The sequence below is a fragment of the Melopsittacus undulatus genome, chromosome 6, assembly GCF_012275295.1.
Source record: "Melopsittacus undulatus isolate bMelUnd1 chromosome 6, bMelUnd1.mat.Z, whole genome shotgun sequence".
In the NCBI taxonomy this organism is placed as follows: domain Eukaryota; kingdom Metazoa; phylum Chordata; class Aves; order Psittaciformes; family Psittaculidae; genus Melopsittacus; species Melopsittacus undulatus.
In genome coordinates this window covers 3,356,315-3,377,105 of record NC_047532.1, presented here as the reverse complement: position 1 = coordinate 3,377,105, position 20,791 = coordinate 3,356,315, and the positions used below count along the sequence as shown (strand labels likewise).

Below are 20,791 nucleotides of genomic sequence, written 5' to 3'. Positions count from 1 at the left end.
CACATCATTGCTCACAGCTGTAAGAGCTGTGCCCTGGATGCAGTCTGCTTCTCAACTGCTGTATGCTAAATGTGTTAGTGAGAGTTGAGCTGTGTTTTTAAGAAACAGCCCCCATAATAAACAGGGTTTTCCAAAGTGCTGAGCATTGCTCACTGGCAGTGTTCACTTTGAAACTCATAGTCCATAAAGATACCAGTCTTTTGTCTTCAGAGTATCCTTATCAGGATCAGTAAATGCAGCACACCGAGTTACAGGGAAGAAGATCCAGTACTTTCTCTGCACATTCATATTGTCGTTGCTTTATCTTCTGGTCTGTAGGCTTCAGCTGGTCAGCAAGGTCTTCCAGGCCTTAAGGGAGAAAAAGGGGACTCGATCTATGCAACAGGCAGAGGTGCTCGTGGGGACCGTGGTGCAACAGCACCCAGAGGACCTTCAGGCATCCCAGGAACCCCTGGCAGGGATGGACTTCCAGGCTTGCCAGGCCCACCAGGCCCTCCAGTAAGTTCACATTGATTTAGCAGCAGGGCTTCAGAATTCAGATAAGGATCAGAGGCAATAGAAAAGGCCTGATTAGCCCTGCGGTAAGTCTCCAAATATGTAAAAACTCACAGTCCCTGTGCACAGATTTGTCTTGGTCAGGATTAATAGTTGGCATTCAGCATGCTTTTGGCTGCCCACTCAAAAGATAAACTTCCAGTACAGGAGTAGACCCTAGTGCTGGTTTATGTTGTGTCCTAAAAAGTGAATGAAACTGTAGGTGTAATTATGAGTCAAATCTTGGAATAGAAAAATCGTACCAGAATCTTTCTTGTTAAAAAGAAACTAAATGTCTTTCAGAATATGTAACATTTATATTTTGTCAAAAATGATATAAAATATTGTATTTAATAGTCACTGAGTTTTCCTGCATTTTGAAATAATGACAGGCAATGTACAATGGTTTCCATGTACCTTCCCAGGCCCATCTGAACCCTGCACAGAACCAGCTACACTCTAGGGCATCTGCTAAAATGATAGCTCTGTGTATCCTTTTACATCTGTTTGACTTTCAGCTGTCATTGTCTTTGCTGCACACAGGGTGATGGTGGCCTGGGCTTCCCAGGTGAAAAAGGACTGCCAGGATTACCAGGCTCCAAGGGGCATCGTGGAGAAGTTGGTTCTCCTGGTGTTGGATACCCAGGTGCCAGTGGACTCCGTGGGCCACCAGGTGACCCAGGGGTGGATGGGGTTCCAGGACAAGCAGGTCTTCCAGGCCCTCCAGGTAGGTGTTGCTGGGTCTGCTCTTAGTTTGGAGAGGTGCAAAGCTGCTACAAGTCAAATGGCACTCAGCTTACTGCTGTACTTGTACCCGGGTCAGAAGATTGTGTTAAAGATTTGTCTTCAAATTCATTGAAACTGGTTTGTGAGCTCACCAGACCTCACACAGCAGTCACAGCCTTCTCAAGTTGTCATGCTTAGGAGGACACAGATAATAAGCAACCAATACTGAAATGGTGCTCACATACTCAGTGTTGGATGGAGTTACCCGCTGCCTACTGCTGGAGCACCATTTAGCACCAAGGGTAGTTAGGAACACTGATAACATGAGCTTCACAACCTACTTCATTGTCCACATAGAGCTATTGACTCTCTGGTGTCTGAGACTTGGAAGCAGTGTTCAGAACTGCTGTAATAGTTCAGTTCAGAGCTGCTCAGTTCAGAACTATTGCTGAAATAAGAAGAGCTCCAGATGTTGTTAAACTGTAGTACATCGTATGTATGAACAGGCATTGAGGAACAAAACGTTGGAGTGGGGGGAGTTCAGTTATGACTGAAGCTGATTGCTTCCTGAGGCACTACAGCTTGCTCAGCTGTTGTCATTCTACGCACCTAAAGCATACCATAATGACAAGTGATAAGGAAATATATGTTTGATAATGTTTTGTTTTCATTCTCAAAGTGATTTACATTTGATTTACAAAATCAAATGTCGAAACATTAATGGAAAATGTTTTCCTAATAAAATCACTACAGAGAACAAGACCTAATGTCTTCATTCCATGTCAGCCATTTAAATGTCATTTAAGGTAAACAGTATTTATTTCTTTGCTGCTGCTGGTTTTCAGTGTATTTTCCATTCTATGTATACTTTGTAGGTTCGTAATTCTCTTGGTATCAATAATGCAGGATTAATAATATATTTGCAAGCATAATAGTGTTGCATTGTTTCCGGGCTGATAAACTGATATTCTGAATTCAGAAACCTTGGCAGTAAGACCATGGCAGTATGAGGAGCTGGTGGAGGGCATTTAAACCCAGAGACATGCTGGGTGGCGTGTTACCTCACATCCATGTCATTCTGGGTTGTTGTTAGGATGGGGTGAGGAGACAGCTAGTGTTAATGTCACCCTGGAACAGTCTGCATAAGGTTTTTTTCCAGCTCAGGTTACATGCTATATGCTAAAGGCTTTACTAATTCATAGCTATGAATGCTTACATCTTTGTTTGGTAAATTGCCTCCTACAAGACCCACTTAAATTAAAACTGCATTGTAAGATAAATAAAAGTAAAATGTTCTATGTATGATGTGAACCCTATATATTCTGAGAAGCACATCAGAAGCCAGCTTATTATGAATGCTACATCAAAGCTTTGCTAACACTGAATGGTCCTTTGTAGAAGAGTATCTATAGTCAAAGTATGTGGGAAAGTGTGAATAAGTCATTAGGCAGTTCAGTTTGCACCTCCATAGAAATGTGTAAGAAAACTTGTGAATGCATTGTTCCCTCCATATTATGAAATAGTTTGCATACATTAAAAGACCCTTTGATTTAGTAAGTTTCATCTAATATTAAAGAAATATGTGTGGGTGGAAGAAATAATCATTTCTTATACTGCTCAGACTGAAAGGCCTTATGATGAAAATGAGGAAAGACACTTAAAGGAGGCTGTGACCTACTGGTTACCATGTCAAAGAGGAATTTTGCTTGAGTTCATGCCACATGTGTTAAACCAGGGTGAAATAGCCTTGCTTTGGGATGGTCTAACTCGGTATTTTGTAAAAACCTAGACTAATTTTGTCTGGTCTTATGAAATTACTTAAAAATGTTGGAATTGCCCATATTTTGCTTTCATATCTGACAGGGTTTTTTTGTAATGGTTTCATTTCCTTGATATTGGGATAGTATTGTGTAAACTGTGATCAGGTAGGGTATTCTGTAGCTGGGCAACACTGTTTTCCTATGTAATTTTAAACCAGGCCTTGCTTACATCATTTTGCAGAGCACACAAGGAAACAGCCCTATTTGCATTTCAGTTATCCTCACATGGAATATCTGTTGCTCAAGTAATCCGTTGTCTCCAATTGGAGGTACATGGAGTTGGTGGATGGACCACTCAGTGGATAAGGATTGGCTGGACTGGAGTTGTAGTCAATGGCTTGATGTGCAAGTGCAGATCAATGACAAGTGGTGTTGCTCAGGGGTTGATACTGGGACTGGCACTGATTAACGTCTTAGTCAGCAGCATGGAGAGTGGAACCTAGTGCACTGATTTGTTTGGATTTAGCCAGGAAATGGTTTGACTCAGGGTCTTTGTGGAATAAAGTTTGTTAATGAACTGAAAACATGAATCTCTTCTGAACAACAATGTTTTACTTGTGCTGCTATGCTTTAAGAAATGCCCCCAGTGTTGCCTGGTTTAGACCAGATGAGCTCCTCAGGGCTGAAAGCAGTCACTATTTGTAGTGCTCAATGAACAAATTCTGCTTGTCAGTCTGGGAATGGGGCTTGAATAGAAGGATCCTGCAAAGAGTTGTAAGGAAATGGGAAACAATGTGTCTGTGATACCTGATTATCTCATCCTTAATCAGCCGTGTGGTTGATGCCAGATGTGAAGTAGCAAATACTGGGCAGCAATGCAGTTAGGCAGGTGCTTCTCATGCACTTCTCCATCAGTGCTCAGAGTAATGGAAAAACCCACCTCTATTTCCCAGATGTGCTTTCATAGTCATCTTTTGTATGTAACCTCTCTAAATAGCTTTTAAAGTCCTTTAGATTCACTTTTAGTACATGTGTGAGGGTTTAAGGCTAAGCCAGCTGTTACAGCATAGGAGCTAATTCTCTAGTTCTCACACAGACTTCTCTTAAAATAACTGGAAGCATTTCATGATTCAGTCTCAAGTCAGGTTTTGGGATAATCATTTCTGTGACTCTGGGAATGTGGCTTGACCTGCAAGGAGGAATGTTGGAAGCGTTTGAGATCTCAGGTAAATCTGATGTGCTGGCAACTCTAATAAAGCCACATAAATTCCATTCTGCTGAAGGGGGATTGCTAGTACAGAGAGGTGGAAGTCTGCACTTACTGAGCCTTGTTTGCTGCTAATAAACTTTTAAGTCTTGTGGTTATTTCTCAGTCTGACACACTGTGGAAGAAGCAGTTTGAGTACAGTTGTAATAAAACCCCTTGCTATTCCAGCCTCCATGTCTCTGGCCTAAACTTCTTGGGTGACAGGTTTCTTAAACACCCATCAATATTCCCTAGATATGTATTTTGCCTTGTGTGTGCCATTCGTTTTGGAATGTCACACTATAGCATGGTGTTTGTAATCATCCTCAGCTCCCACTGACTGTGAAAGTCTTAAGTTCCAGCCCCTACCATAGGAAGGACCAATTGCTGAGTAGGAGCAATGGATATCATGCTACAGGTAGTCCACAGCAGTAGCTGCTACCTTTCAATGGTCATGCAGTAAGCCAGTAAGTAGTAGGGATGAGATTCATCAGGTTCCAAATGCCTGTTTGAGATGTGAGCACTGTTTGATGTAAGTTCACTCACAGCCATTTCTGATACATCCTGCATAAAACACCTGGATTCTTCATGTTCCAACAGCCTCTCTGAAAGGGGCTGTGTGTAAGGTCAGTGTTCCTTTGTTTCAGGTATCACCTTGCCCTGCATAGTTCCTGGAGCATATGGGCCCCCAGGGACTCCCGGCTTTCCAGGATTGCCAGGTAGGGGACAAGCTGATTGTAAGGCACTGTGTGCCTACCAGGAAGCACTTATTCCTCAAGGAAGAAAACACCTGCTAATTAATCTCCTCTGAGTGACAGTTATCCCACTGGCACAACCATGTTCTTTTGTGTTGCTGTTGTTGTTCAGACTAGTCTTAAATCCCATGGAGGATCATGATGACTGCACCATTCTTTCCCTTTCAAGTAGCCCCTGAACACCATCCCTCTCCTTCTCTGTCTGTGTAGCTGATGAAACTGTCCTAGCTTGGAGACATTTTATTTAGCTTCAATTGTGTATCCAGCAAGTGTTTCCAGCACCAGCTTTGCAGGAAAGATTTGACCCTGTTTTCTTGTGCTGTGCATTTGTCTTCCACTGTCTGTTCATTAATGTTATTTATTAATACATTTTTACCCTTAGGTCCCAAAGGCATCAAAGGCTTTCCCGGCATTCCCGGCCAACCTGGATTACACGGGTTAAAAGGACAACCAGGGTCTCCAGGAATAGTAGGCTTGCAAGGGGAACCTGGTAAGAGGGATGTTATTGGAGTTCTTTTTATTGTCTGATTAATGTGTACAATATCCTATCGAAAGAGCTGTGTGACCTTCTAGGCCACTCTTCTGCTGGTACATTCATAATGCTCCACTGAGAGCTCCACTGTGCTCCATCCAAATCCAATCCCTGCAAGCAAATGGTTGCATCTTGGAACAAAAACTATTCAAGGTATTTGTTACCTGCCTATAGTGTTACATTGCTGCTGGAAGAAAAGAGGGCAGGCAGCACAATTTCTTTCTTCAGGGACCATAGTCATGTCCTATGTTGTAGTTCAGGTTAACTACAAGTTTAATGTAACACTTGTTTAAGCCACATGGTACTCTGGTAAAAGCAACTGCACACAGTGTTTGGGCTCATTTTAGCTGTGGGAAGTTCTGATGGTTGTGTAAATAAAGAGCAAGGAGCTGAGGTGGTGAGGAAAGCATCAGGTTGCTGTGTATCCATCAGGTTTCTCTGGATATGGCCGAAGGAATCTCTTATCCTTTCACTTTGTCAAGGGGAGATGGCATCTTAATGAGGCTGCTGATTTCATGGCATAACCCCTGAGCAGCATGGCACATCCACACAGCAGTGCAGTTTAGTGTCTGCCCAGTACAGTGAGAGCACTTTCCAGTCCTACTTGTACCAAGGCTGTCAGTGTCTTCTGCACAGAGCCAGAAGTTGTCTGACACAGAGGACAGTTAGAAAGCCGTGATGAATATAACATCTTTGCAGCTTTTGTGGCTGATAGTGGTAGTGAGATACTGCCTCTCTGTAGCCTGAAATGGCCATCTTCCTCCTTTTTGTCCTTTGTGCCCAATCTGCCATGTAGTGAAACCAAGCCTGTAAAGCTGTTTTAAACAGTTTCATCACTTTCTGTCACCAATTATTGTTTCGAATTTGATACCAAAACATTCTCCAACTTTCCAAACAAGTTTGTCTTGCACATTAATGTTGAAGCTGTTGATTTTGTTGTTAGAGATGCAATTGGAAGCAGATCTTCGCACTTCTGCTGAGTGACATTACCTGGTTTTCTCTTTAAGGCTTCCCTGGGCCTCGAGGAGACCAAGGCCCACAAGGACTTCCAGGACTGGATGGAGCAGATGGTTTCCCTGGGAAAATGGGAGCTTCAGGCTTAGCTGGCATGAAAGGAGCTCCTGGAGATGTGTTTGGTGCTGACAGTGGGGCCCTGGGAGAGCGTGGCCGACCTGGCCTCCCAGGTGACAAAGGGCTTACAGGTGATCCTGGATTTCCAGGACCAAAAGGTAATCACTGATAATGCTTCTGTGTAGGAATAGCAAGTTGTTTCCCTTTCAGAAAGCTTTCCCCTTTCCTACCTGTATTAAAGATACTGTGTTAGCTGTCCTCTAAGCTACTCACAGGTGGCAATTTGCTAGTTTTCTCTTTGAATCTATTATTGAAACTCACTTTTTAACTAAAAGTGTGAATTTTGTTGTATTTGTTCTGTAACCTCCCACCTCTCTGTTCCCAGGGTTAGATGGCAGACCAGGCCTCCTGGGTATTAAAGGAGAACAGGGTAATCCAGGATATTCGGGTGTCCCCGGATTGCGGGGACCTCCTGGTCCTGGAGGTCCTTTTGGCATTAAGGGAAAACCAGGACCCTTGGGGTCAGTTGGCCTTACAGGAGCACCAGGTACGTAATGTCCTCAAATGAAGACAAGTAGCTAAGATATGAATGCTGTAATGTTGAGGAAGTGCAGGAGAGATTTGGTATGTGCTTGGAGTGAGCTCCTATCTCTGGTCAGGGGTAACAGAGCAGAACTGGAGCCTTTTGCCTCTGACTGCTGGACAGCTCCTGCTTAGAGAAGTTGCCCTAAGGCTGTGAGAAGTACAGCAGAAAGACAGGAGGAAGCATCTGAAATGTCTTCACATTTTGAACATCTCTGCTCTCACATGCTGGCTGCTGTATCACTGACTAATTCTTATTTCCCATTTCCTTGACGATTCATATCTAATGTATAAGGTTGCTTGAAATGTGACTTCTGATAGATTGAAATATTGTTGGCTTCCTCAGAACAAGCACTTGTCTCCTCTCCCCTTCTCTTTGCTGGGGCAGAAATCTATTTCCCTTCATTTTAAGGGGGAAAAATACCCCACCACTTGAGTTCAGCAGTACTGCTCAAGCTGCACTGACTGAAGTTTCATGATGACAATATAGGCTTGAGAACCAAGCAAAGAGGGACCTGGGAATTAGTAGATAATGATCTATGACATAACTCATCTGTTCTGACATGCAGAATAGCAGTGCTGGAGCACAGTGACAGCAAAGGAATGAAAGCAGTCGTATGTCATATGAGATGAAAATCATAGAGGTTTAAAGATTAGTTAGATACTGACATTCCTTTTGCCTCTCCACTGTTTTACATTTATGGAGTGTATGCCATATAGGACATTCCTTCAACTGCTTTTAAAACCTCCCATTGCTAGGATGGTAAACTCTGAATGATGAAGTTTTTTTGCAGCTGTTGTCTCTCTGAATCATTAATTTCTTTTGTACCTTTGTTCTTTCTGTTCACATATTTTGTCTGTTTTTTCCTTCACCATGTTTCTATTCCATTTATCATCAACTCTCCATTTCTGATGTCACACTGTTTGGTTGTGGGTTCTTCACATAGGCTGTCAAGGTGAGAAAATGCAGTGTAGCATAAAAGCTCATGGACTAACAACCTAGCTTTTAAATGCTACAAGAATTGCATTGACTATAGGTGATACCCCTTATTATTGCTAATCAAAGCAGCAGGCAAAGAACCATTGTAGTGAGAATGCTCAGACAGTAACAAAGCCTATAAGGAAATCTTTAATATGTACAGATTTTAATTGTGAGTGTTTTGTCTTAAATGAAGCAGTCATTTCATCTTCTGCTTGGTTGTAGCTTTAAGCACTTAAGCCCTGAGTATAACAAAGCTCGCATATTGGGTGCTACTGCTGTGAATGCCATTTTTCAGAAGACACTGATTTTTCCTTCTCTTCCTCCTTTTGGATCTGAGCATTCTGTTTTCAATGGTTTGAGCCTTTCTTTAAAATGATAAACCATTACAAAGCTTCAGCTAGAAACATTCTGAACCACTTAGAGGCAAACCAGTGTGTACGGTGTTGGTTTTGGGACAGCAAAACCAGAGGCTTGTTCCCTTAGTGAGCAATTTGTCCTTTGAAAACTATACTTTCACTACCAAGGTGGAAAAGAAGCTCCTTAAAGCAAGCTTCTCCAACTGATCTCACCCAGAGGATGGGGCAGGTAGCAGAAGCTGGCATTAATGATGCTCCCCATTCTGGCTTGGCAGCCTTGATGATAAAGGTAAGACTGGTGAGCTACAGTTTAGGGTCTGGTAAAGGAGACAAAAATAGACACACCATAAGGGGTTTCACTCTTGCCAGTTGTGTAGTGATGTAGGCAGTAACCCTCTTTATAGGTATTTTATTGTTAGATGACTAATGCTTTTGCAACTCTAAGCTTTACGCCTTCTAGTAGGCTGCATGTGCCATAAGGTCCATTTGTCATTAAAACAGTGCTGTGTTTAAAGAGTTTGAGAAGCTGTCTGCAAATTGTCCTCCTGCTTGTCTGATGTAATCTACTGAGTTTTTCCTTGTTGATTGATTCAGGGCTTCCTGGAATCAAAGGCTTGATGGGGGATGTAGGTCCACAAGGCCCTGCTGGTATGAAAGGCTTCCCAGGTCTTGATGGTGCTCCAGGATCTCCTGGGGAAAGAGGATTCTTAGGGCCACCTGGGCCTTTTGGTCAAGATGGGCGTCCAGGTTTCTCTGGGCCAAAAGGTATGTGTTCCACTAGGGAGACAGTCTGGATTACTGTGCCCACATAAAATACAACCTTGTTAAAACTGATTTTAGGCCTATCTTGTCAGAAGAGAATTCCTGACTAGTGTTGGGAGGTATTTGTTTTGCTGCTGAGTTATGAACTACAAATGCAGGCTTTAATTATCAAATCATGATCATAAGGAGGTCTATCTTAAAGACCTTAGGCCCTTATGGAAAAAGCATTGTGTAAAGCAGGGTAGAAAACCAAGAAATTTGAAGAATAGACAAGCACTGAACAAAATTTATAGTAGGAAGAGAATGAAGAACAAAGCAAAAGGGAAATAAAACCTTACAATCTGCATGGTCATTAAGCACCAATACAGTAGTTGGCTACTAGGAGAATTCAGAGTTATTTGAGGAGGAGAGCAATAGGGCCATGTAACTGCATGTTGCTTGGAAATCTAATTGGGTTTTGGTCTCCAGTGGAAGCAGGACCAGGCTCTTGAAGGTGAACTGAGAAAGCACAGGTCGAAAGTACCATCATTTACAGACCTGTAAGAGAAGTGGCTGTTATGTGCTTGTGCCATGAAGTTTTGCCACCCAGCACTAGGTGGTTGGCCAGACCCATGCTGCGGTGTGCAGTGTACCAGAAGAACTGATTTCCCCTTTCCATTTCACAACTTCCCTATGCAGGTGAGAAAGGCTCCTCTGGTCTGCTTGGTTTCCCTGGCATGCCAGGCCTGCCTGGTGTCCCTGGCGTGAATGGGTTTAAAGGAACTCCTGGCACAGCTGGAGGAAAAGGGAGCCCTGGAACTGTAGGACTTCAAGGTCAAAAAGGTGAGAAGCAGGTGGCTGTGCACAAAGGGACTTAGGAGCCCCTTCCACCTCCTTCCATGGTGTCTGTGTATTTGATGTTTTCTTCTATGTACTGTGTTCTTTTCCTCCTTGAAATACTTTGGCCTGGTTGATAAAGATGCTGAGCACTTACTGATGAATCCACACCTGGAGACACAGAAGTTCTGTTTTTGTCTGCCAGTTTCTAGTGTTGAACCTTGTCTATGTTGGGTTATTTTGCAAGGAGATTTCCTCACTTACTTCTTCAGGTGACAGAGGTGATGTAGGTCCACCTGGTCTTCCGGTCCTTGGGCCTCCAGAACAGGCACTGCAATTCAAAGGAGACAAAGGAGATCCTGGATTAGCTGGACTTGGAGGATTCCCTGGGCCTAGAGGTATTTCATGTTGTAGTTATTTGCTGGTATCCGTTGTTCAGTAACTGTCCTTCAGTGTGGTCTGGCTGTTGGCAGTACCTTCAGTAGCACTATTTTCTCTTCTGCCATTCACATTGTAGCAAGATTTGCCTATGGCAGTTTTGAACTTTGAGAAAACACTTTTCCTTTGAAGCTCTGTTCTGCAAAGCTAATTCCATCCTTCCCCCTCCTTAAGGGGAGCTTTGGGTAACAGGTCAAATTGGCCCAAATATGCTGAAATATCTGTGTAATGAAATGAAATGGAAGTAATGAAATGAAGTGACACTCTTCTGTATAAACCAGGTGATAAAGGAATCCCAGGAAGCCGTGGACAGCCTGGTCTCCCTGGTCCAATTGGGTCAGCAAGCAAAGAGAGAGGTCTTCATGGTGACCTGGGCTTCCCTGGTCCACCAGGGCAGCCTGGGCTGCCAGGGCAGAAAGGTACACATGGAATCACTGGATTTCCAGGAATGCCAGGAGAAAGGGTAAATACCTTCTTAAGTATCTTCATCTTCTCCAAGTGGTCTCAGGACCAGTCTGTTATCCCACACAACCCATACTGGGAACAGCAAGAATAAAAATCAAAGGCTAATTTTGGCTGGTTGTTTTTCAGGGTTCAGATGGTATCACAGGGGCACTTGGATTCCCAGGACCTATTGGCCTCCCTGGCCCAAAGGGTAAGAAATCCCTCATAGTGTACATGGTCATTCTGTACGCACAGTCCTAATGTTCGTGACTGAAATGAATGAGTAGTGTTCTACACATGACTCTCAGTGGCTGACTCTGAAGTTCATGTCCCCTTGTAAGGGGCTTCATTCAGATGAGACCAGTCCCAAGCCTAAATACATTATGGCCCTTTGAAAGTGTGGCCACAGCACTGTGTGGAGCACGTTGGGCAGTATGAGGGGCACCCTTCTCATCTCCTGGTGTCAAAAGTGTAAAAGAGGGGAGGTTGTGGGATTACCATCAGATGTTTGTCTCATCAAACATTTGCATGAGTGAACTTATGTCCACTGCTGTTTATGAGCATTTTCAGACTCAGGTACATCACTTACTATGGCAGGGGGGTTGGAACTGGATGATCTTAAGGTCCAAACCTAACTATTCTATGATTCTATGATTGCTCCATGGATCTGAAGCATGCCCAGGGTGTATTTTCATAAGCAAGGCTATTGAGCAGCCCTGAAAACTGCTTCCCAGAGTCAGCTGTGGTCTTTCTCTTCCAGGTGACCAGGGAGAGACTGTTGGCATTCCTGGCATTGCTGGAGCAAAAGGAGAGCGAGGGGACCTGGGGTTCCCAGGTGATGTAGCCCTTGATTGTTCACTTCAGGGAGTTCACTGTAGCCCCAGCAGAATGTGTTTCTCATGCTCTTCACACCTTCCCCCACTTTGACTTGTGCTCTACCATGCTGTATGTGTTTATCCTTTCAGGAGAGAGGGGGAGAGAGGGACCCAAGGGTGAACCAGGCTACCCAGGAAATACTGGGGTGAATGGACCCAAAGGTGGCCCAGGAGATCTTGGCCAAGAAGGACCAGCAGGTATGGGACTTGGCATCTAAGTTTTGCAGTTGGGGTATCATGGTGGAACAGCACCACCTTGTTGTTTCCTTAGCCCTGGTTGGTCTGTCTTAGCTGAGGCTTAAACAAGGTTGACAAGATGATGAGAATTACCTTTGACACTACTGTAAGGAGTCACCTTATCCAGTTGTGAATGATTGTGTGGGTCAAACATGCGGCAAATCCTGCACAATTGAAACCTAAAGGGATTCCTTTAACAAACAGGGAAGACCTCAGTTAGACACAAGCAGTAGCAGCTTCTTTGGAGCTGCTTGTGGGCATGGCTGCTCTAAAATCTTCCATTACACTTCCATTCATTCCCTCCCAGACTCACCCAGAGGGATGGCTGCAAGTGTCTTTGGGTCATGGTGTGACAGGTAGATTCTGGAATTGTTATCAGGATTAAAGGTGTGAGAACAGGGAAAGTTATTGGATGTTTTGTTTGAAAAGCAATGGCTTAGTAGTTCAGTACATGAACTGTCCCAGTGCGTCACTGGGTGGATGGTGGAGAGTGTCATTGCTATGATTAAGAAAAAGCTATGAGTTTGGTAAGTGCTCTGCTAGTAGTGGTAGTGAGGAGGGATTTGGATCTGGTTTGCTTTATCTAAATAGTAGTTTATTCACCCATCTTACAAGTTAAGTGCAGGAACAGAAGCTGTAAGAGGGAGCTAAGAGTTGTGTAATACAGGAGTATTTTATGTCTTGGTTTTAGGAATCCCTGGAAATGCCGGACCAAGAGGAATCCCTGGGCCACCAGGACCCCCAGGGCAGCCAGGCTCTGTTGGATTCCCTGGAGCTCGTGGAGCAGCAGGACCTAAGGGTATATCTGGAGCCTGCAAATGGAGGGGAGAAATTGGGTCAGAAAAGTAGGGTTTTGGCCAAGTGTCTGAGCAGGCAGGCAGCACTGTGATGTGTGGGCCAGCTGTGCGTGGGAAACCAGCTCCTTTCTTGGCAATGTTAGTGCAGGCACCAGCTGTTCAGAATGAGCAGAGAAGTGGTTGGAAATGGGGAGGCTCTCGTGTGATTTGGATCACTGATGGGTAAAACCAACGGGAGCAGTGGGAAGAGTTTCCATGAAGGGAGCCTGTGTGAGGGAATGCTTTACATAGCGTTCCCCTTCCCCTGTGTGTCAGGTTTCTCATACATGTTGTAGTCTCCACAAAACACCTTATGCATTTCCACTTAACTGGATTATTTGCTGATTTACTCACTTTTGTCTTTCCCAATGTCTCTTCAGGGTTTCATGGATTTCCGGGTTTAAATGGCCTGAATGGCTTGCCAGGCACAAAAGGATCTCCTGGAACACCAGGTAATGTGTAGTAATGTCATAGCTGGGGACATGCATACACTGGTCCATCAGAAGAGCAGGTTTTTCTCTACAAAATTCCCCTATTTCACCCAGTTCTGGATTTAATCATGACATGAAAAAACCCACAGCAGGATACAGAAATGTGTGTGAGCAAAGTCTTTAATGCCAGTGGGAATCAGATGCAGCCTGTGGGGTTGAAGAGGTTCTTCTGGCGATGGTTCTCCTTGAATTCCTGAAGGACTATGTCACTGCTGGAAAGTCAATGGGATGAAGTCATAGAACTCTTCCCTTCTTAATGGATGTTTGATTTTAGCAGGGCACTGTCTTCCCTCAGCATCATGCAGAGTGTTTAAGTTCACTGCACAACCTGAGGCATCAAAGCTTTTTCTGTTGCTCTACTGAAAACAGCAGAGAGCAATAAAAGGCGAATTGCTTTATTGCAGCTCAGCTTCTGTAGTGATGTATCTGCTCCTAGGCAATTTGAATAGGATCTCTTATCTTTGCTAACCATGTTTAATTAGGTCTGAGTGAAGCTGGACTGAAAGGCCCTGCAGGTCTCCCAGGTCCAAAGGGTGAAGAAGGTTCTCCAGGCTTGGGCAGAGGACCTGCAGGATTCCCTGGACCAAAAGGCTCATCAGGAGACATGGGTAAATGCTGTAGCAGTATTGCAGCTCAGGTTAATGGGTTGCATGGTCAGCAGAATTAACAAAGAGAGCTCCTGCAGCCACAGAGGTGGTTAGTAGTTCATGGTGAATGTTAAACCTGGGATGTGGCTATATGAGAAGCAGTTGGTTACACGGTTCTTACAGTGTCTGTATCTCTCCCGAACAGCAGAATATGTGATATTCCCCCTCATGCAGTGAGATGTCTCTTTGTTCTCCTCAATGTAAATGCTGTTCAGCCTCTACTTCTGTCCATATCTGTGAAGATCACTGAAGAGCTCTGGGTATGCTCTCACTTTGCATTTCTTATTGTAGGTCCCCCTGGTCCTGTGGGACTGCCTGGCTTGCCAGGAACACCTGGATCATCTATTCCTTCTGATATCCGTGGCAGACCTGGGGATGCTGGCCATCCAGGAACTGATGGGACCTCAGGTATGAAGAGAGGCAGACTGAGAGGATGTCTGTTCCTTTACATACTTCATTTGAAGAGCTCTGAGGGGGGATGACTTGGATGAGTGCTGTCACTATAATACCCTGGGGTTTAGATTAGGGATTGAGGGAGATCTGTTTTCAGTTCCTCTTATTGAATCTTGATGTAATTTAGCCTGTTATTAAAGCTCTCTGGTCCATGCTCATTTCACCTGTTGTGGTACTGATTTGGGCACTAAGGTAGGGACTTTGGTCCAGCATTGTATGTCTAAATTTGGACACAGCTCCATTTTGGACTGTGGTTTCCACAGCTGTAACCAGAGGCTCTGGTGAAGTTTAGAAGTGTCCTGTCTGAGCTGGGAAGCAGCAAAGCTTCATTGCTCCTTAAGAGGCACTTGCTGAATAACTGTTGTTAAGAGGGCTTAAAAATTTGAGACCTAAGTGGATGTAGGTGCTGGGGTCTGGTTGTTTTCCTTTGGGAGGACACCTCTGGAAATACAGACACCCAAGCAATGACTGTTCTCTACAGACACGCACTGGGGATGGCACCAGCATTCACTTTGCTAATTACCTTTGCTGTCTTAGGTCTTCCAGGTCCTCCAGGACCACGAGGACCCCCTGGCCCAGCTTCTGACCAAGGGGACACAGGCAACCCAGGTTTCCCTGGTGTTCCTGGCTTGCGAGGCAGTAAGGGTGACATGGGACCCACTGGCCCAATTGGACTCCCTGGGGCATCTGGACTCAAAGGTAATCCTGCCCTGAAAGGGTCTGGGTATGGTCTGGCAGCTGTCACCTTGGTGGTATGAAGGGCTGTTGTGTGGTTAGTGTGACCATGCTCAGGTGTCAGTACTGCTGAGCTTGTTGTCTAAGTCTTCCCTTTCAGCCCATGCAGGTTTTACCTACTGCCTCCAAAAGCAGCAGTGAGGGCAGCTCCAGCTGCTCTTCAGTGTGTTCCTAATGATGTTTTTCTCTTCTCTTTGTTCACCTGCATATGCTGCCCAGGCAAAGATAAGAAGCTGTTTCATTCCACCTGTCATGTATGCTCAGAGGCATAGTGTGGTGCATTTAGCTCTCCACAAGAGGCTAAGAGGATTGTTCTGGGCTAAGGCTGGGAGCAGTTTGCTTTCTCTTTGGTCTCTGCCAAAGAAGACAAGAGGACAGCTGCAAACAAACTCTACCAGCAAGGCTTCAAGGAAACCACACACCTCAAAAACCAGGTTCTTCACTATTGCAAGGTGAAGAACTGTGTGCTGTCCTTGTGGGCTGGCAGATCCCCATCCCTCTGTGCTGTGCATAGGGATGGATTACAAGTAGAAATGGTGTCTACTCATCAAAAACCTTCCCTGGTTACCCAATGAAGGGGAAGAATACTTCAACAGAATGTGGTTATGTAGCAGTGGACATCTTTGTGTTGAGGCTCTGCAGCCATTCTGGACATCGGAATGGGCACAGAATTCCTTAGGGTCATGGTCCCTCTCCATCTCAGAGCTGAAATGCTGCTGCCATTGCTGCCACCAGCGTGTTTCTCAGTGCCCCAGCTGTGGGTCAGGATCAGGACCCACTGCTTAGTCCCTGAGGTCTTTAGCTGTGTTTCTTTGCAGGTATAAGAGGTGAGCCTGGTCTTATGGGGATGCCAGGTAAAGATGGGCCTATGGGGGATCCTGGTTACCCTGGGCTGAAGGGTGAAATGGGCCGTCGAGGTGAGTGCTGGGGGTTTGAGTTGTACTTTATTGCACATGGCTTGGGCTGGGGAAGATTTCAGAGCTCCCTTCATGGGCTTACCTGGAGGACTTAAGTTTCTTAGAGACTGAAATAAATCAGAGCTTGACATGTACTTCTCACAAAGATACCCAGTACTGATGTACTAAGGCAGTCTGAGGTTAACACACTGCTCCTTTGTGTCAGTGTTACCATCAAACCTGAACCTTTTGTGTGGGTACTTACACTGTCATTTGCACCATGTGCAGGTCTCCCTGGCCGACAAGGGGCTCCAGGTATCACCCCACAGCCAGAAGAAATCACAGCCCCTGCAGGCTTACCTGGTCTGCCAGGAATTGATGGTGTTCCTGGCTTTGATGGAGATCCTGGATTCCAGGGCCCAGCTGGAAAACCAGGTAAGAAGTACACCCAGACCCACTGAAATGCTGCCCTTCTGGAAGAACATCACCACTTTCTCAAATGACTTAGAAAGCTTTACAGGTTTTCCTATTAAAGGATGTAATTCCAGCAAAATGCATGCAGGTAGCATGTTTTATTATTAGAATGGACTTGATAAATTCCATTCATGCACTTTTATAGTGTTTCTAATCAGGTTTCCAGCATTGGCTGCAGCAGCCTGTGCCATAGCTGATATGATGCCAGCTTTGGTATTAGCAGGTGGAGTGGTCATGAAAATGATTCAGCACTGAAAATCATTTGAGCTGCTGGTTAAATGCTATAGCTTGAGAGGTGCTGGGAGCTTCAGCTGTGGTTCATGCTGGTTGGCAAAGCAAGTTGGATGGCTCTTGCACCAGGTGGCTCTCCTGGGCACACGATTCCTTTCTCAGCTCTGCCACTGAGGGCACTTAAATGTTAGTAGTAACTAGTAGTAACTAGTAGTAACTAATTAGTAGCTGCTGAGTGATCCTTTATTAATGCTGGGCAGGCATTGGGTAACAGATGCTGCAGAGCACTGAAAGGAGAGGTTTGTTGGGAGGTGATTTATACCTTTTTTAATGCCCAGTCTGTACAGAAGTTGTGCAAATGTTCACCCATCTGTTTCCCAGTCATGTTTCTTTATACTAATAACTTTCCCCATTACTGATCACACGCTCAGTATCTGGTTCTGTGCAATTCGCCTCTGCCTCTTTATACCTTTTGGTTGTATTTTAACTTGTAACTTACTGTTGGTTCATCCAACCCATGCCAGAGCTTTCTGGTTTGGTGTCAGGACAGCCCTGAATGGATTCTGAGCATCCATTGACAGGCATCTGCTATTAGATACCACTAAATTCTAAGCCTTTATATTCTGAGCACCCTTCACTACCCTGAGACTTCTTAAAGATTGGTCAGTCAGATTCTCATCATTGAATATTGGGAAAGGTGAAGAGATGGGTTCATTGAGATCAAGTCAATGGCTTTAATTATGCATCATATTTTCTGGAATATGATTGCTGAAGTGAAGTCATTAGTATGAGGAGACAATGATAGTAATAATTCTATTTGATTTCAGGTGCAAAAGGTTTGCCAGGAAGATCAGGTTTGAAAGGACGTGATGGTTTACCTGGATCACCTGGCACAATTGGGGATCCAGGACCCTTGGGTGCCCCAGGACCACAGGGATTTGAAGGTAATTTTATGCTGTGGGAACACAGATCAGAGGGATGCAATCAGTAGAGTTCCATTTGCTCCTGGTTCTGCAGAGACCCTCCCCAGCATGCAGTTACCTTAGGAAGACCATGGGATGCACATGACCTTGTGCCTTGTATCTGCAATGAAGTCAGTTTAACCTTCAGTGAGGAAGATGATGTCACTTGTCACTGCTGGTGTTTCCCTGGGTACAATTCTGAGCATCTTTTGAGTTTAGTGTTTTGTGGATGCAGGACTCACCTCGAAGCTCTTAAAGGAGCAATATGGCTTTGACAGTGAACACTGCTGTGAGGGGTGGGTAGTAGATGGAAGGCACAGTGACAGAGAGAGGGGTTGGATTCTGCCATAGACTTGTAAAACTTTGGCTTTTCTGTGTCAAAGGAACATCGCCATGAAAAGCACTGTAGCAACAATGAAATTATTAGGTTTTTGTTGGTACTTGGAGATCCTGGGAATTATTGTACCGTGAAATATGTGCTAATACAGTGGCACCAGAGTTTTGGGGCAAAGAAATGAAATGAAATGAGGTAGGAAACAGGGAGGTGCTACTATGAAATGGATGCTTTTGGAAGTGCAAAGTCTGGTTATTTATATAACCACCATCAAATCCTGGGCTCCTCATTGTCCCAGACTGACATGAACACAACGGCAGCAATGCCAAAACTGGGTACAGACCCACCTGATGTACATACTGCAGATCAGTAACAGCGACTCCTTTTCTTTCTTCTAGGTGTTGCTGGAAAGCCGGGCTTGCTTGGATTGCCAGGAATGCCCGGTCGGAGCGTGGGTGTTGGATACACATTAGTGAAGCACAGTCAGTCAGACCAAATCCCACCCTGTCCCACGGGCATGAATAAGCTCTGGGATGGCTACAGCTTATTGTACGTGGAGGGGCAGGAAAAGGCACACAACCAGGACCTTGGTGAGTTGAGACTTCTCTCAGGCATGAATGATGTAGGGCAAAGCCCTGTTTCAAATGAGCAAACTCTACTGGGAGCAGCATCCTCCAGCACTCCTCTGCTGTGTACAAGCTTGGAGCATTGGCAGATGCTCAGTGTGACCACTTCTTCCATCTTCCAGGTTTTGCTGGCTCATGCTTGCCTCGCTTCAGCACCATGCCTTTTATCTACTGCAACATCAATGAAGTGTGCTACTATGCCAGCCGCAATGACAAATCCTACTGGCTGTCCACCACTGCTCCCATCCCCATGATGCCGGTGGACAGTGGCCAGATCCCACAGTACATCAGCCGCTGCTCAGTGTGTGAGGCACCATCCCAGGCTGTGGCTGTGCACAGCCAGGACATCACCATCCCACAGTGTCCCCTCGGCTGGCGCAGCCTATGGATAGGATACTCCTTCCTTATGGTAAGGGTACTACTGCTAAGGTAAAGGCAGCTTTAAACACTTCTAGATCTGCTCTTTGATTAGGTGACTGAGATTGTATTCTGTGAGTTGCTTACAGGAACTAGAGCCCTGTAACTTCCTCACCTCATGCATGTCTTCTTTATCAGCTGGCCTGCTGTAGGCTTTCCAAGTTTGTTCTCATTCATCTGGCTGCCTCACCTGTGCTGCTCAAGCTCAGTAGTACCACTGATGTAGTACTGGATTGTCACAGTTACTCTTTGTTCTTCAAACCTTTATGGAAATGCTAAATAAGCTACTGCATTGTCTTAATCCCCTCTTTAGTAGAAAATGTAGAACATTTTCCATTGCACTCTGCTAGAAGCTCATTAGTGTAAGAGTGGTAGGAAATGATGAAGTCAGCATTATTGTTTCCAAGTTTTCCCATCTTGCAAGGGAAAAGCTGGTTTTCCTTTGTATACTCAGCCCATGTACATTAGTTTGCTTCTTCCCTGTGAGGGTGCTGAGGTGCTGGCACAGGGTGCCCAGAGAAGCTGTGGCTGCCCCATCCCTGGCAGTGCTCAAGGCCAGGTTGGACACAGGGGCTTGGAGCAGTTGCTCCAGTGGAAGGGGTCCCTGCCCATGGCAGGGGTTGGAACTGGATGAGCTTTAAGGTCCCTTCCAGCCCAAACCAGTCTGGGAGGCTGTGATGATTTACCTCTATCACTGACTCAGAACAGATTCACACAGCCCAGGTATAGCTGCGTGTGCCTGTTTTATTCCATTTAACCATGCAGCTGGAGGACTCCCCTCTTTACCTCCCACTCTGTTCCTGCACACTCCTTTAACTCTCCATCTTCCTTCCAGCATACTGCAGCTGGTGCAGAAGGTGGAGGCCAGTCCCTCGTCTCCCCTGGCTCTTGCCTGGAGGATTTCCGTGCTACTCCCTTCATTGAATGCAATGGGGCACGGGGAACGTGCCATTACTTTGCCAACAAGTACAGCTTCTGGCTGACGACGGTGGAACAGTCGCAGCAGTTTGTCAGTGCTCCTGCCTCAGAAACTCTGAAAGCAGGACAGCTTCGAACACGGGTCAGCCGCTGCCAAGTGTGCATGAAGAACTTGTAGTAGCAATAATGCAGTGACAGCCTTTGTTACCTAGGACTAGTCATCCCTGCTGTGAAGGAGGAGAAGTTCATAAACCTGTTTGCGTGTTGTTGATGGGTGAATCAAGACAGCCAGAATTCTACAACAGTCAAGTGTAAAGTCTGGAGTTTGACTGCACACAGAGGAGGGAAACACCGGTGCTCTGAAACCTCTTTTCTTATGAAACATGGTGCTATGCTTGTACTTCAGTGGGGTTTTCCCCTCATTTATGGCTACCTCAGCAAGACTGTGCATTCCTTATTCAGACTGAAGAGTAGCTGATGTCTCTCATTACACCAATCCTCTGTCCGAGAGAGACTTCTCATAGAATCCTATGATTTTTCAAGATCATATGACTTATCAAAGGTTATGCTTTACTAGTGTCTTTGCAAAGCAGTATTTGGTTTAGTGTTAGGGAATGAAGGCTCATTCTCCTATGAAATACAGAGCTAGCTGCAA

General features: G+C 45.1%; 1 protein-coding gene across 2 annotated transcripts in view; it reads left to right on the top strand.

The window, feature by feature from the left end:
* The window catches only part of COL4A6 (collagen type IV alpha 6 chain), a 116,209-nt gene extending 95,418 nt beyond the window's left edge, over positions 1–20,791 (top strand). Inside the window, exons 21-45 of one of the 2 annotated variants that reach the window (XM_034063873.1) lie at positions 319–498; positions 1,078–1,261; positions 4,914–4,985; positions 5,404–5,511; positions 6,561–6,782; positions 7,010–7,171; positions 8,154–8,162; positions 9,139–9,309; positions 9,985–10,128; positions 10,395–10,520; positions 10,842–11,023; positions 11,152–11,215; positions 11,765–11,839; positions 11,970–12,077; positions 12,808–12,915; positions 13,333–13,404; positions 13,926–14,051; positions 14,382–14,498; positions 15,081–15,242; positions 16,097–16,195; positions 16,463–16,609; positions 17,707–17,823; positions 18,574–18,765; positions 18,924–19,210; positions 20,054–20,791. In XM_034063873.1, coding sequence (XP_033919764.1) covers positions 319–498; positions 1,078–1,261; positions 4,914–4,985; positions 5,404–5,511; positions 6,561–6,782; positions 7,010–7,171; positions 8,154–8,162; positions 9,139–9,309; positions 9,985–10,128; positions 10,395–10,520; positions 10,842–11,023; positions 11,152–11,215; positions 11,765–11,839; positions 11,970–12,077; positions 12,808–12,915; positions 13,333–13,404; positions 13,926–14,051; positions 14,382–14,498; positions 15,081–15,242; positions 16,097–16,195; positions 16,463–16,609; positions 17,707–17,823; positions 18,574–18,765; positions 18,924–19,210; positions 20,054–20,314 — 3,495 coding nt within the window. In that variant the 3' untranslated portion in view covers positions 20,315–20,791. The remainder of the gene's footprint in view (positions 1–318; positions 499–1,077; positions 1,262–4,913; positions 4,986–5,403; positions 5,512–6,560; positions 6,783–7,009; positions 7,172–8,153; positions 8,163–9,138; positions 9,310–9,984; positions 10,129–10,394; positions 10,521–10,841; positions 11,024–11,151; positions 11,216–11,764; positions 11,840–11,969; positions 12,078–12,807; positions 12,916–13,332; positions 13,405–13,925; positions 14,052–14,381; positions 14,499–15,080; positions 15,243–16,096; positions 16,196–16,462; positions 16,610–17,706; positions 17,824–18,573; positions 18,766–18,923; positions 19,211–20,053) is intronic. The other variant, XM_034063874.1, reaches the window with a different exon arrangement.